At 37.5% G+C, this 13071-nt stretch overlaps 2 protein-coding genes across 2 annotated transcripts; both read right to left on the bottom strand.

Annotated features, from left to right (window-relative positions):
- Nucleotides 1-5431: 5431 nt before the first annotated feature.
- Nucleotides 5432-5914, bottom strand: LOC141600615 (uncharacterized). Its single transcript, XM_074420859.1, has one exon. The coding sequence runs from the start codon at nt 5912-5914 to the stop codon at nt 5432-5434; it is 483 nt and encodes a 160-aa protein (XP_074276960.1).
- Nucleotides 5915-6872: 958 nt separating this feature from the next.
- On the bottom strand, nt 6873-9870 carry LOC141599179 (wall-associated receptor kinase 5-like). The gene is made up of 3 exons (XM_074419118.1): nt 8729-9870; nt 8413-8580; nt 6873-8331 (listed from the first exon to the last, which is right to left on the bottom strand). Exons 1-3 carry the CDS (start codon nt 9624-9626, stop codon nt 7127-7129), a joined length of 2271 nt encoding a protein of 756 aa, XP_074275219.1. The 5' UTR covers nt 9627-9870; the 3' UTR covers nt 6873-7126.
- Between the last annotated feature and the right edge of the window lie 3201 nt (nt 9871-13071).

Here is a 13071-nt window from a genome sequence, read left to right as displayed (position 1 = left end):
GTGTCAAATTGGGTGCAATTTTTGACCTGAGAACATTTCATGGGAGTAAATTATTAAAAAGTTTTCAAAAGGGAGTAATTTTAGAAAAGTGGTTTCTAAAAGTGAGTAATTATTAAATTACTCTATAATTTATTAAGGTTTCTCACTTTTTTTGTGTAGTATTATGTATTGGGTTGTAGAATGTTATGTTGTATTTTTTATACACTTGCTATGTTGGGTAGTTGAATTTTTTGAGAATCAATAATTATAGGGACGTGCTAAATCCCGCACGCCATTTTACTAAATTCCGCACATTTTTCCCCCTTATTCCAACTATACCCATCTCATTTCTCACATCCACCAAAACAAAAATGAAAAACCTAAAAAATAAACGCATCTCATCCTCCCCTCCCAATCACCCCAACACCCTCATTGCACCGGCCACCCTCCCCCACCCTACCTGCCCCGGCAACCCCTCCCGGCGCCGAGGGCACCATGTACACCGGCAAAATAGATGAACAACGTGCCAGCAGACGAACACCGTACTTCGACAATGGTGGTTGACGGCGATGAATTTGATTAAATGTTGAATTAATATTGTTTTGCTGAATCTTAATAATGTTAATTGAAATTGGAAATGGCTTCCTCCGTACTGAATCTTGATGCGTAGTGTAAAGAAGACAATCCTAGGACTGCACAAAATCTTTCTATAGTACAAAGTAGGATCACCTACAATCCTAGAACTAGGAAAAAGGATGCACTGTGATTAAAGGTGAAAAGGACTTGTGAGTAGGACAGTGTACTAAGGTCTTCTAGGTCACATGTTTTATCCGGACCAATGCTTTGTCCATCAGTCAATAGCTTGTGCCTTAGCTGTATGATGCATATATACTCTGCCTTGTATTTACTTCATTACCACTTTTGAATATACACAACTACTACACTTAATGCAACTCAATCTCATTCTGCTCAAACTTCTTGATGAGTTCTCTACCTCCTGTTACATAATTAAACTCTTCATGGTATCAGAGCCCAGGAAGGAGGGGACTGATAACCACACAAAAAGGAGAGCATTTACTCATCCTCAACTACCTGGCTTTCAACTTTAATCTATTTAAAGGAGCTGAGTTTGCTCTTTGAAACCCAGGAAAACTCAACTTCTTTCTTAACTCTCAAAAACACAACATCAACAAATGTCAACAATGACTAACCTAAATAACACAGTGGTAACTGATGCTTCCACAAACACTTCAACAAATTCAGGAACTAACTCTCTCACTATGGATCCCACGGATCCTCTCTACCTGCACCCTGCAGAGAGCACCCATCCAGTTGTAGTTGACACCAAACTTTCTGGTATTGAAAACTACCTGGAATGGAAGAGGCAAATGGAGATTGCCGTCTGCTCTAAGAGGAAACTGGGATTTCTAACTGGAGTTGTGAAGAAACCCAAAAATGATGCATTCAGAGAAGCAGCTTGGGACACTTGCAACTGCCTTCTTATCACTTGGATCCTAGACAATGTGGAACTGCCTATCAAAAGGTCAGTTATGTACGTCAAAACTGCAAAAGAAATCTGGGATTACCTACAAAGTCAGTTCTCTGTGAGCAATGGAGCAAGGAAGTTTAGGCTCAACAGAGAGCTAGATGAGCTAGATGAGCTATCTCAAGGGTGTAAGGCATGTTCCACAACTTAAGAGTAATCTTATTTCTCTTGGAATGTTAGACAGGAGGGGTTTTCGATTTCAAGGAGAAGGTGGAGTATTGAGTGTGTGCAAGGGTCCATGGGAGTTGCTTCGTGGTGTGAAGTCAAGTGCAGGTAGCTTGTATCTTTTACAAGGTAAGGCATTGACTAGGGGGATTTCACCTTCTAAACATTGTGGTAACGTAGAGGTGAGTCATACTAGGCATGTTGGTCTAGAGGGGTTGAATCTTGCTTCTGGTTTGATAGTTGATGATGTCGAAGGTGAGGTGGAGCTTGCCGAGGCTCTAGTGGTCGATGGATCAGGATCAACAAGAAGAAGTTCAACAACCGGATTGAAGAGTTCGTCTTGTGTTGAGGATGATTGTGTCAACGGGAAGGTGGAGTTAAGGGATACTCCTAAAGGTCGGGTTGATAAAACAGATCGTCAAGAAGAACAACAAAGAGTCTTTCAGTTGCGGAGTGGTATGATAAGGTTTGGAAATTTCGAGCCTTGTATACTAAAAGGTAGCTATTTTGTCTCGAGCAACAAGTCAAAGCCTGAAGATGTTGGGTTGAGAGGTGATTTTATATGGAGTCACCAGTTAGCTAGCGCGTCCCGGTGAGGGCGCAGGATCACCTTGGCGAGGGTGTGAGTGCTCCGGTGAGAGCACAAGGAGGAGCCCCGACGGGGGTGTCCATGCCTCGGCGTAGGCATTAGACTCCGGCGTGGGTCGGGTTCTGGCTATAGTGTAGCTCATCTTGGCTAAGGTGGAGCTAACACGGCGTCTCATGGTTTGAGACTGGTATCGGCAATCATAGTGTGACTATGATGGAGGGCTCAGTTGACTGGAAGTTGTTTGTAGATCCGACTGTCCGAGTCAGGTGGACATTGTTAGAATATGACTCGTCCGAGTCGTATTCGGTTTTAGGTATATGAGAGTGAGATTAAAATGTGGAGCAAAAGAAATAAACTAAGGAAGTAAGAGTAGAAATACAAAGACATGTGAAGGAGAGCAGTGCCTCACACAAGTCGCGCGTATCTCTGTTGATTGAGCTTCGTGCGTTTTGTGGTGTTACGTGACTTGTTTCTAATTAGGAAATTGGTGGGTCCCATTAGACTTTCATATCTCTTATGTTAGTCTTTTGTATTTGGCTAAAGACGTTTTCCATAGTTTAATGTTTTGTTAAATAGTTTTTACTTTTCCAATTCCCTAATTAGTTTAGGTACATAGTTTTGGGTGGAATAATACTATATAAAGACCCGACTATATTCTAGGTTAATTAAGAGAGAAAGGTAGAAAACTTGGTGAGGCAAGTTTGAGGGCTCGTCTTTTATAATCTGTAATTCTCTCCTACATAGTGAAATATTTCTCTGGCCTTGTGGACGTAGCTATCATATTGATAGTGAACCACGTAAATTCTTGTGTTCTTTATTTTGCTATTGTTTATTATATCGTCTCAACACGCTTCCGCGCATAACAGAAATACCGGATTCCGTGCAATGTAGAGAGCGTATTGACTATCGCAATGTAATCGTATAGGCCAGCTGTTTGTGCGAAGTACCAAGGAAGCTGAGTAACTCTTTGATCCATTTTAATTCACACGTTGTATAGGCCATGGCGCGATATTCCGCTTGAGCAGACGATCTAGAAACGATTGTTTGTTTCTTTGTTTTCCATGAGATGGGTGAGGAGCCGAGAAACACAATGCATGCGGTTAAGAATCGCCGGCTAGTTGGGTAGCTAGCATAGTCTTTATATAATGTTTGCTCGAAGTATTATATTAAAGCTATCTGAACGAAGCATTAAGATTAAGATTGCTATTTGAACGAAGTAGCATAGTCGGCGTCGCAATAAGAATTAAGATTAAGATTCCTATCTGAACGAAGTAGAATTTATTGACTCGAAGAATTATTTAGATATTTCACAACCTAGAGCTCGATATTCCAATGATCTTTTGTCGGAGCATGCATAAATTGGGCCAATATTTGAACGGAATAGATGAGTTCTGAGTGAGTGATAGAGAGATATAGCAGACGTCCCACCAAGCGACGGTACTGTTGTGGATCTTGTAACGGTTTGGCGGTGGAGAGGGCTGATCGATGATTTGGCTCCATGGGAACAAACGCTGGTTTAGAGCCGAGTAATCCGGCTTCAGTAAGGATATCGAGAGCATACTTTCGTCGAGACATAAAAATCCTGGTGCTGTTACGGGTAATCTCGAGGCCAAGGAAATGTATTAGAGTACTTCTAGGTCTTTCATATAGACAAGATCGTCGACAATAGGTAATTAAGGCAGAGGCGAGCTTAGCATACCAACATCGCGGTGTTTGGCGGGGCCGTAAAGAGATTTTCGCAGACGGCAAACCTTTTCATCGTTTGAAGGATGTAATCCCGGAGGTGGTTTACCTCTTCTGGAGATACCCATGAAGAAATGCGTTGTGGACGTCCATTTGGTGTAAGGTCCAATTCTTGGCGGCAACGATGACAAGTGATGTGCGAACATTGACGAGTTTAATTGTGGGAGAAAAAGTTTCATTGTAGTTGACCCCTTCGATTTGTCGATTGCCCATGACTACTAATCTAGCTTTATATTGTTCAATTGTACCATCGACATTATACTTAATTTTAAACCCATTTTAAACCAATCGCCTTCTTGTTAGGAGGTAGTGTCTCGAGTGTCCATGCATTATTCTTTTTGAGCGCCTCTATTTTGAGTTTCATAGCATTCTGCCATTCGGGAACCTGCACGGCTTCTTTAAAACACTAGGCTCGTGATTTTTGGTCACATCTGTTAAGAAAATTTGATGATTAGGTGAAAACATAGCATAATTAACATAATGAGATATAGGGAACTTAATACCTAAAGACGATGACGGAGCGATAAGAAGGAGTGTTTGTCAATTCGATTAATTGATGCCATAATTCGTCATATTTTTTGAGAGAAAACAGAGGAAACGTGTGAAGAGAAAAGAATATTTTAGAGAATTAGGAAACCTGAAGCTGATACCATATTACGAATCAATGATTGAATGATATAGAGAATAATATTATTGCATTCAAATTCTGTGCTATTACAAATAATGAATATGTTAGCTATATATACATTGATGAGATCGCTATATTTACGGGGGGAAATCAAGTATGATATATACAAATATGGTATGGAGATATTGTTGGCAATAATTGATAGGCAACGGCTACCTTGAGCTAGCCTTGGCTCTAAGAGCACCCACAATAGAGAGGATGGTTTCATCCTCTTATTTTTTCTCTTTCTTTCTATTTTTTTGACACCTCATTCCCTCTTTCATCCACCTCATTTCCTACTATCTACATCCTCTTCATTTCTACTACATCTTTTTCCCCACCACAATAGAGAGGATCCTCTTATATTACTTTTTTTTATTTTTATATTTAATATCATGGGTTACTTTATATTATGTTAATAATTTATAAATTTTTTTTTTTTTTGGTAAAATGTAAGTTATATTATACCAAAAGAGATCACCAACAATTACATCAACTGTTTTTTGTTTTCATACAACCATCAAGCATGCTTCAAAATAAAATAAACAATAAAACCTTAAATCCATGCTTTGTACTCCTCACTAATCTTGGCACAGCTATTTAAGCCGTGGAGCCTTAGTCTGACATCCTGTTGTACCAATAAAACCAGATTCCTTGGCCTAAGCAGCACCCCTTCAACCCTGCATTTGTTCCTCATGCCCCATAACCTGTAAACTAGCGCCTGAATGATTGCACCAATCATCTATTTTCTTAAAAGACTCCTCATTCTAAGTTTCAACCACCACTGAATCACATTCCCAGTAGGAACATTAACCTTCAGGAGAGCATTAATCAACAATAGGCATTCCCTGCTATAAGCACACTCAAAGAACAAATGAGCATGACATTCATCCTGAGTGCCACAAATACAACAAGCAGTGTCCTCACAAATAAGCATCATGTGTAACCTGTCTCTGGTAAGCAGCCTGCCATGAGCCACAAGCCACCCTATAAAACAATGCTTAGGAGGACTCAGCCTATTCCACACAAAAGGGATCCAATTGACATTGTTATGAGAAGGCCCCAACCAAGTATAACCTGCTTTAACACTATAGATGCCTCCCTGCATAAGCCACCAGTCACCACAATACCCAGACTTCAATTTATCTTTAACAGCGCACAACTTCCTCCAAGACCAACTTGAACTAGCAGTAGGAACATAATCACACCACCCCCCAGTTTTCATATACACAGCATGTATCCACTTGACCCACAGGTGGTCAGCTTTTGGGCAATCCACCAGATATATTTACCCAAGGCAGCATAGTTCCATCTTCTTAAATCAATGATACCTAAACCTCCTTTTTTCTTTTCAGTACAACAAGTGTCCCAAGCAATTAGAGCAGACCCCTGAGCAACCTCTTTTCCTTGCCATAAGAAGCTACGACAAATAGCCTCAACCTTATTTAGAATACTCACAGGTAAACAAAAATGCGTGCCCAATAGCAATGTAAATTGCTGAGAACAGATTTAATTAATGTCAATCTACCTGCATAAGACAGCTTACGAGCACCAATGGCCCTAATTCTGTCAACTACTCTCTCAATCAGCTTAGAGCACTCCAAAGAAGATATAATTTTTTTTTTTTAAAATTAATAAAACTAATTAATAAAACTAATAATTTATAAATTAATAAAACTAATTTTAAAAAAGTTTGTGTTGCTAAGTTAAATAACATATAAAATTCATAAACCAAAATACATCAAATTCATAATACAAAGTAAGATATAAAATTCATAAAACAAAATACATGAAACTTAACTTTAAATTGTAATGCATATTTTTAGTTTATATTCGAGTCTTGAAACATAGTCCATATATGTTCGAACAAATATGAATGTACAATAACAATTAAAAGTATATTGAGTAGTTTTTTTTTTTCCATAATAAATTAAAAGTATAAATTAAAATAAACATGATCTTGTGGGCACAAGGGTCTATGTCTCCTTTCCTCTATTTTCCTCGAAAAGTAGAGGAAGCACCCATCTTTCTCTATACAAGAGGACACCCGACATAGTTCCCACAATAGAGAGGATGTCCTCTTAGAGGAGAGAGAGGGTTAAGAGGAGGCTCAATCCTCTCTATTGTGGGTGCTCTAACGGTTCAAACGGTGCTAATAAGTAATACCGTATGAGTAAGAAATGCTTAGAGGCCATATGTTCAATACTTTAAATCAATTTCTAACTCTGCTACTCGAATGTACATGAGCAGGATCAAGAGGCCGGATTGCGGTGCGGCCCGAGCAGATGAGGGCGTCCCACCAGTGACTCAGCAATGTACTGCTATACATATGCCGAAAACGCAAAATGGGTAATTCCTAGCAATCATCTTAATTGCTATAATAAAAAACACATAAAAAGTTGAAGCTTCCATTATTGAGACAATATGCTTAGCAACATCAACGAGGTTGGCTCATTTCAATAAGCATAGCATTCTGTCCTGATGCTTCCCCTGTACTTGGATTGTTATCACTTGAGCAAATGGGATAAAGATCCTGATGGCCTAGTAGGCTCGTTGAATCGTCATAGCTCTGGCCCAACCATGGATGATTTATTCGATTCTTCAAACCCTCTAAACGAGCGGCCACTTCGCTCATAGTAGGCCTGTCTTCGCCTTTGACACTAAGACAATTCTTCACCAGCTTAGCCACATCAAAGAGCTGTTCTTCATCACTTGCTTCGCTCACTAACTGAGGATCGAGGACTTCCAACAACCGATCCTCTTTCATTGCGTGGAGAAAATACGCGGCCAAATTTCTCTCTTCGATTTTTCTCTCTAGGCTCAAAGGCAGTTGTTTGGTAAGTAGCTCAGCCAGAAGAACTCCAAAGCTATAGACATCACTCTTTTCTGTTAGCACGCTTGTTTGAAAGTACTCTGGATCCAAGTAGCCTCGTGTCCCTAGCACCAATGTTGTTACTTCAGTTTGCTCAATGGATATTAATCTTGAGGCCCCAAAATCAGATATCTTAGCTTTGAAGCTATCATCGATCAAAATGTTGGACGACTTGACATCTCTGTGTATAATTGGAGGCGATGCTGCTGAGTGTAGGTAAGATAGAGCATTAGCTGCCTCCATGGCCAGCCTTATGCAATTTCTCCAGGTAAGCCAATAAGCGCCTCCTTTTCTATGGATATGCTCGAATAATGTTCCATTAGAGATGTACTCATAGACTAGGACCGGAACTTCAGTCTCCAAGCAGCATCCTTTGAGCCTCACCACATTCCGATGGTTGATCTGAGTGAGAATAGCGACCTCGTTGATGAATTGCTCAATTTGAGTCTTTTCAACGAATTTTGACATTTTGACTGCAACTGCACTACCATCTTTTAAAATGCCTTTGTATACAATGCCGTAACCTCCCTTGCCTAAAATACGAGCTTCACTATAATTATCGGTTATTGATCTTAGTTCGTGTGAGGAGTATATTTTGAATGACCCGTTGCTCTTCTCCTTCCCTTCGTAAGGAGCAAGTTGTTGTTTCAATAACATTCCCCCATTATTCTCGAAGAATTTCTCTCTCAGTTTGATAAGCTTCTTCTTCCTGATGGAAAAATATGTCAAGGCCATAAATGACATGCAGATTAAGACTCCGAAGCTCATTCCTGTAAGCAATAATTTCCTGCTCAAAGTTAGTCCAATGAGAAATACTCAGATGCAAATACTAATAGATGGCAAGTACTCACCGAGGCTGAATTTGATAGCAAATTGGGAGTTGTTACTAATACAACCACTTCCGGTGGTCATACCATCGCCATGATGTCCTTTAGGGCAGTAGCATTTGAAACTTCCAGGGCTGTTAAGACAAATATCCGAGCAGTTGTTCAATTTCGGATTCAGACATTCATCAATATCTGCAAAATTAACATCCGACTGTTAGGACCCAACAGGACACAGTTACGGAATACATTAGCAGTAAATCGACTCATTCATATAACACATACAAATAATCAATTTGATTATTTATGGACCTCAGACTAATCAATTTAGCATCATACGAACCTGTGCATCCAGCAGGACCCAGATATGGATTACCCTGATATCCAGCTAGGCAACTACAGCGGTACCCCACTGAACTGCCACTCACAAACTGACTACAATTAGTATTAGCTTGACAGGCATAACTAGACTTGTTACTTTGAGCTTCCTCACATGTCTGACCGTCCCCAATGTACCATTCAAGCACAATCGGGACATTGTCTTGAGTTCTATTATAAAATCCAGCGTCATTTAGATCCGTAACATTGAAGTTGAATTCTGTATACTCGGCTAAAAACCCATAACTACAGGGATTATAGTTGAAAACATCAGTGTCATTATTTAGCTCACTTAAGCCTATTGCGTAACTTTTCAAACCCTTAGGAATAGCGGTCTGGCAGCAACCAATCCCTGAGCATGACCCATCAATCACCTCAGATGAATCTGAACAGGTTGCGATGCATCCACTTGTGAAGTTCCGGCCTCTGGTACCGCCAATTAAAGCCTCAGTGTTACATCCAACGGCTGTAAACTTGTTTTCAGAATCAGAGAATACAATCGGGTAGCTCCGTAAGTCAATCCATGTTTGACCGGCTTTGTATAGCTGGCTATTGTAGCACCTTTCATCCACCGAGTTCTTGATTCGCATTTTGGTGTCAATTATCTCGGTTATTTCAAGGTTGCCGGTACTAATGAAGGGCTTTGCCGGGCTATATGTTGTGTTGCACGTGACGTTGTAGTAATTGGCAAGGGCACATAGTGACCCGTCTTGCCTGACTCCAATGCCAAATGGATAGGGAACAGTCACGTTCCCACATTTGGTTTGGCAACCCGGCTTTGAAATAGGTAGCTCAGTGGAAAGCGCGGTCTTCGTCACGCTAAAGCATAAGAGAACAAGAAGCAAGTTATGGAGCTTGCACATATTTGATCTATCAGCAAATCTTGCTTGTGATGGGCTTTTCAAACTTGCTCTTATTTTAATCGGCTGTGAGAGGTCTTTTTGAAAAGGTCGTTTACTATGAGATTTTGTGTTGATCTATGGAGTATGTAATTAAGCCAAATTGTTTTTCGGGTCATGTGATTTTGCGTAAATGGTAGACGAAATTTAGCCATATAAGGACTCCAGTTAAACGAAATTATGATGACCTCGAAAAGTTGTAGTCAACGTTGACTTCTCAAGTCTATGAACACGTCTTTTTATTTACTTTAATATTGAGCAAGTGATCGAGCATTGTGAGCAACAAATTGGGAATCTTTTGGACCACAAAATTATCTAGTAGATGGGGTCATTTGAACATTGATAATGATACAGGGCCTGAATGCCATGTGCAAACTTATTCATGTAGCTTGCTCATATTTGATCTATGTGCATGTGGGTCATATTTGATCTATGTGGTAAATATGAGCAAGTCATGGAGCTTGCTCATATTTGATCTATGTGGTATGTATTAAGCTAATTTGTTTTTTAGGTCAGGCGATTTCACGTAAACGCCGGACGAAATTTACACATTCAAGGACTTTAGTAACGGTGTAGTGGACGTCTCAAGTTTACATTAATATTGACCAACAAATTGTGAAGCTTTTTGCACCACAAAACGATCTGGATGGGTCATTTGACAATTATTGATAATGATACAATTTATTTCATAGACTAGTTAGGAGTGTGTATCAATTATCAGTAGATCTGACAAAGCTGATATGATTCGTGTTGATCTGAGACCCAGCCGAAGCTTTGATTGACGCAATGTTGACCCGCCCTGAGATAACCTTTCCCATCAAACCCGAATAGGCCTGAATGCCGTGTTCAAATTTATTTAATGCACAGAGTAGTACGGAGTGTTCATCAATTGTCTTCAGTACTTTTTGTCAAGAACCTTTCCCAGTCTATATATGCATGCTAAAAAGGTCAATGATTGAAGAAATGCAAGGACAGTTTTGTTAATGAGTTTTAGAAAATTCAATGTTAAAAACATGAACACCAAAGTTACACCAAAGCATGTTAGAGGACGAATGTGAACTAAGATTTTCTAACGAGGTTATATGTACTCAGAATTTTCCTATATTGTCCGCTTTGGGCAAAGCCCTCACAATTTTATTCTTGGACTCCATCCCAAAAAGCCTCGTACTATAATATTTTCAAGAAACTTATAAAGATGATATTTCACCATCATACTATCGATGTGGGATATAAGTTTTCACCCTAAACAACCAAAATACCAAAACTCACCAAAGAACACCAAACACAATCCTAAGTGAAAGAGCGGTCTATATTCTCTCCATTACTTGAAAAAAAATGGACCTCCATTACTTTCGAACGATATGGATTAAATTTTAGAACGATTTAGTGGTTCCAATTAGTTCATAAAAGTAATGTTTTAATGAATGAAGAAAGAAAATATATTAAAATAAGAGTCTATTAGAGAAAAAATGGAGAGAAAGTAAAGGAGATAATTCAAATTGGTGAAAGACTATTAACATAGAACACCTAAAGTAATTAGGATAGTGCATGTGGGTCCTATTCCCACTAACTTCCAAGACACCAAATCAATCAATATATATAACTAAAAGATGCCTTTTTTTTCTAATTATACTATTAGCATTAGAATTAGGAGATAATTAATTATTTACTATTTTTCTATTATAATTAGAAATATAATTTTCCTATTAGAAATAGGAAATAAATTAACAACTTATTAAGGCTTTTTTTTTCCTAATTATACTATTAGAATTAGGAGATAATAATTATTTAAAATTTTTCTATTATAATTAGGAATATGATTTTCTTATTAGAAATGAGAATTAATTACTTATTTTACAATTTTATTAGTATAAACGAGATTAATTATATTCAATTTAATAATATTAAAAAATTATTCATTAGTATTTGTTCATTTTTTTATTAAATTAGATGGAAAAAAACCTTTGATAAATTTATAATATCCAATTTTATAACAACTTCCGATTAAAAAAATGAGGTATTATGATTTATGAGGCTAAAAGGCCCTAGGCCGAACTTGGTTATGATAAATGTCCATGCATAATACGGAGTACGTACTACATGGAATTTACTCATGTAAAGAGTAAAATGAACGCTGAAATATGCCCCTACGTCTTTTGTTATTGCTAATGTCATATTTAGTTATACATAATACGATGTTTATTTTTCGAATGTCATATGTATTTCTCCTACTAATTTTAAAGTTTAAATAAGATATTCATAAATTATTGATAAGCACAAAGTTTGATATCTATTTTTCAAGGAGTATTAAAAGATAAAGAAAGTTGCGACTATATTGCGAATCGAAATATCATATTATGACAAATGAGTAAATGTTTTGAAAAACTTTATTATGCGATTGTTTTACAATTCAAAGTAAAAATTGTACTACGAGTAATAAAATAGATTTGAAGGTAAATTAGATACACTTATTATAGAAATATGTATAAGGTTAAGATTCAATTCAAGCAACGATCAACATTAAAAAAAAGTCATGAAAAACACATAAAAGGGTAAGAGCAGTCTTTCCCTAACATAGTGAAAACCGTCTCTATCAAGCTTTTCTTATGACAAATTTACATGCATAAAAAACGGTATTATTCAATTATATGGAGCAAACGAATTATTGTTGATGCTATATATATATATATATATATATATATATATATATATATATATATATATATATATATATATATATATATATATATATATATATAGAGTCGGGATCCGGTGAGAACTACTAAATATTTGAGGATTGAGTAACGAATGAAATATCACACGTTATTCTAAAGAGTATCACTCGCAAATAGACTAAAAAAACACACTCAGACCTTCTTCAAAAATCATAACGAACGACATTTTTATTTACTTCAAACTTTCTCTCTCTAAAACTGAATAAAAAACAAGGTATTAAATTAGCGAATCAATCAAAAGTACGAAGGAATAACGGTCAATCTTCAATACAATTGCGTTTTGAGCATAATTCAGGTACCATTTTTGCCTTAATGCTCTGGAATTTTTGAATTTAGGGATATCTTCAATACAATTGGGTTTCGTATTGTTTCAATCTCTTAAATTAGGTTTATAATTGTTCGATTGTGAAATTTAGTAGTCGACATTGTTCGATTTTGAAAATTAGGGTTTCGTATTGTTTCAATCTCGTAAATTAGGTTTTTAATTGTTCGATAGTGAAATTTAGGGTTCAAAATTGTTCGATTTTGAAAATTAGGGATTCGTAGTGTTTCAATCTCGTAAATTAGGGTTTTAATTGTTCGATAGTGAAATTTAGGGTTCAAAATTGTTAGCATGAGTAGAATGAGTAATTCTTCGATATTAATTGTTCGATAGTGAAAATGCAGTTGAGGAA

This window comes from Silene latifolia, chromosome 9, assembly GCF_048544455.1.
Source record: "Silene latifolia isolate original U9 population chromosome 9, ASM4854445v1, whole genome shotgun sequence".
In the NCBI taxonomy this organism is placed as follows: domain Eukaryota; kingdom Viridiplantae; phylum Streptophyta; class Magnoliopsida; order Caryophyllales; family Caryophyllaceae; genus Silene; species Silene latifolia.
This window is presented reverse-complemented; position numbering and strand designations above follow the sequence as displayed.

What these genes read in the sequence shown, in the direction of transcription:
- LOC141600615 (XM_074420859.1), bottom strand. Translation starts at nt 5,914, where the DNA reads ATGAAAACTGGGGGGTGGTGTGATTATGTTCCTACTGCTAGTTCAAGT.
- LOC141599179 (XM_074419118.1), bottom strand. Translation starts at nt 9,626, where the DNA reads ATGTGCAAGCTCCATAACTTGCTTCTTGTTCTCTTATGCTTTAGCGTG. An exon ending in GGGTCCTGCTGGATGCACAG is followed by an intron (nt 8,581 to 8,728) that starts GTTCGTATGATG and finishes TTAATTTTGCAG; the next exon opens with ATATTGATGAATGTCTGAAT. An exon ending in TGCTATCAAATTCAGCCTCG is followed by an intron (nt 8,332 to 8,412) that starts GTGAGTACTTGC and finishes TATTGCTTACAG; the next exon opens with GAATGAGCTTCGGAGTCTTA.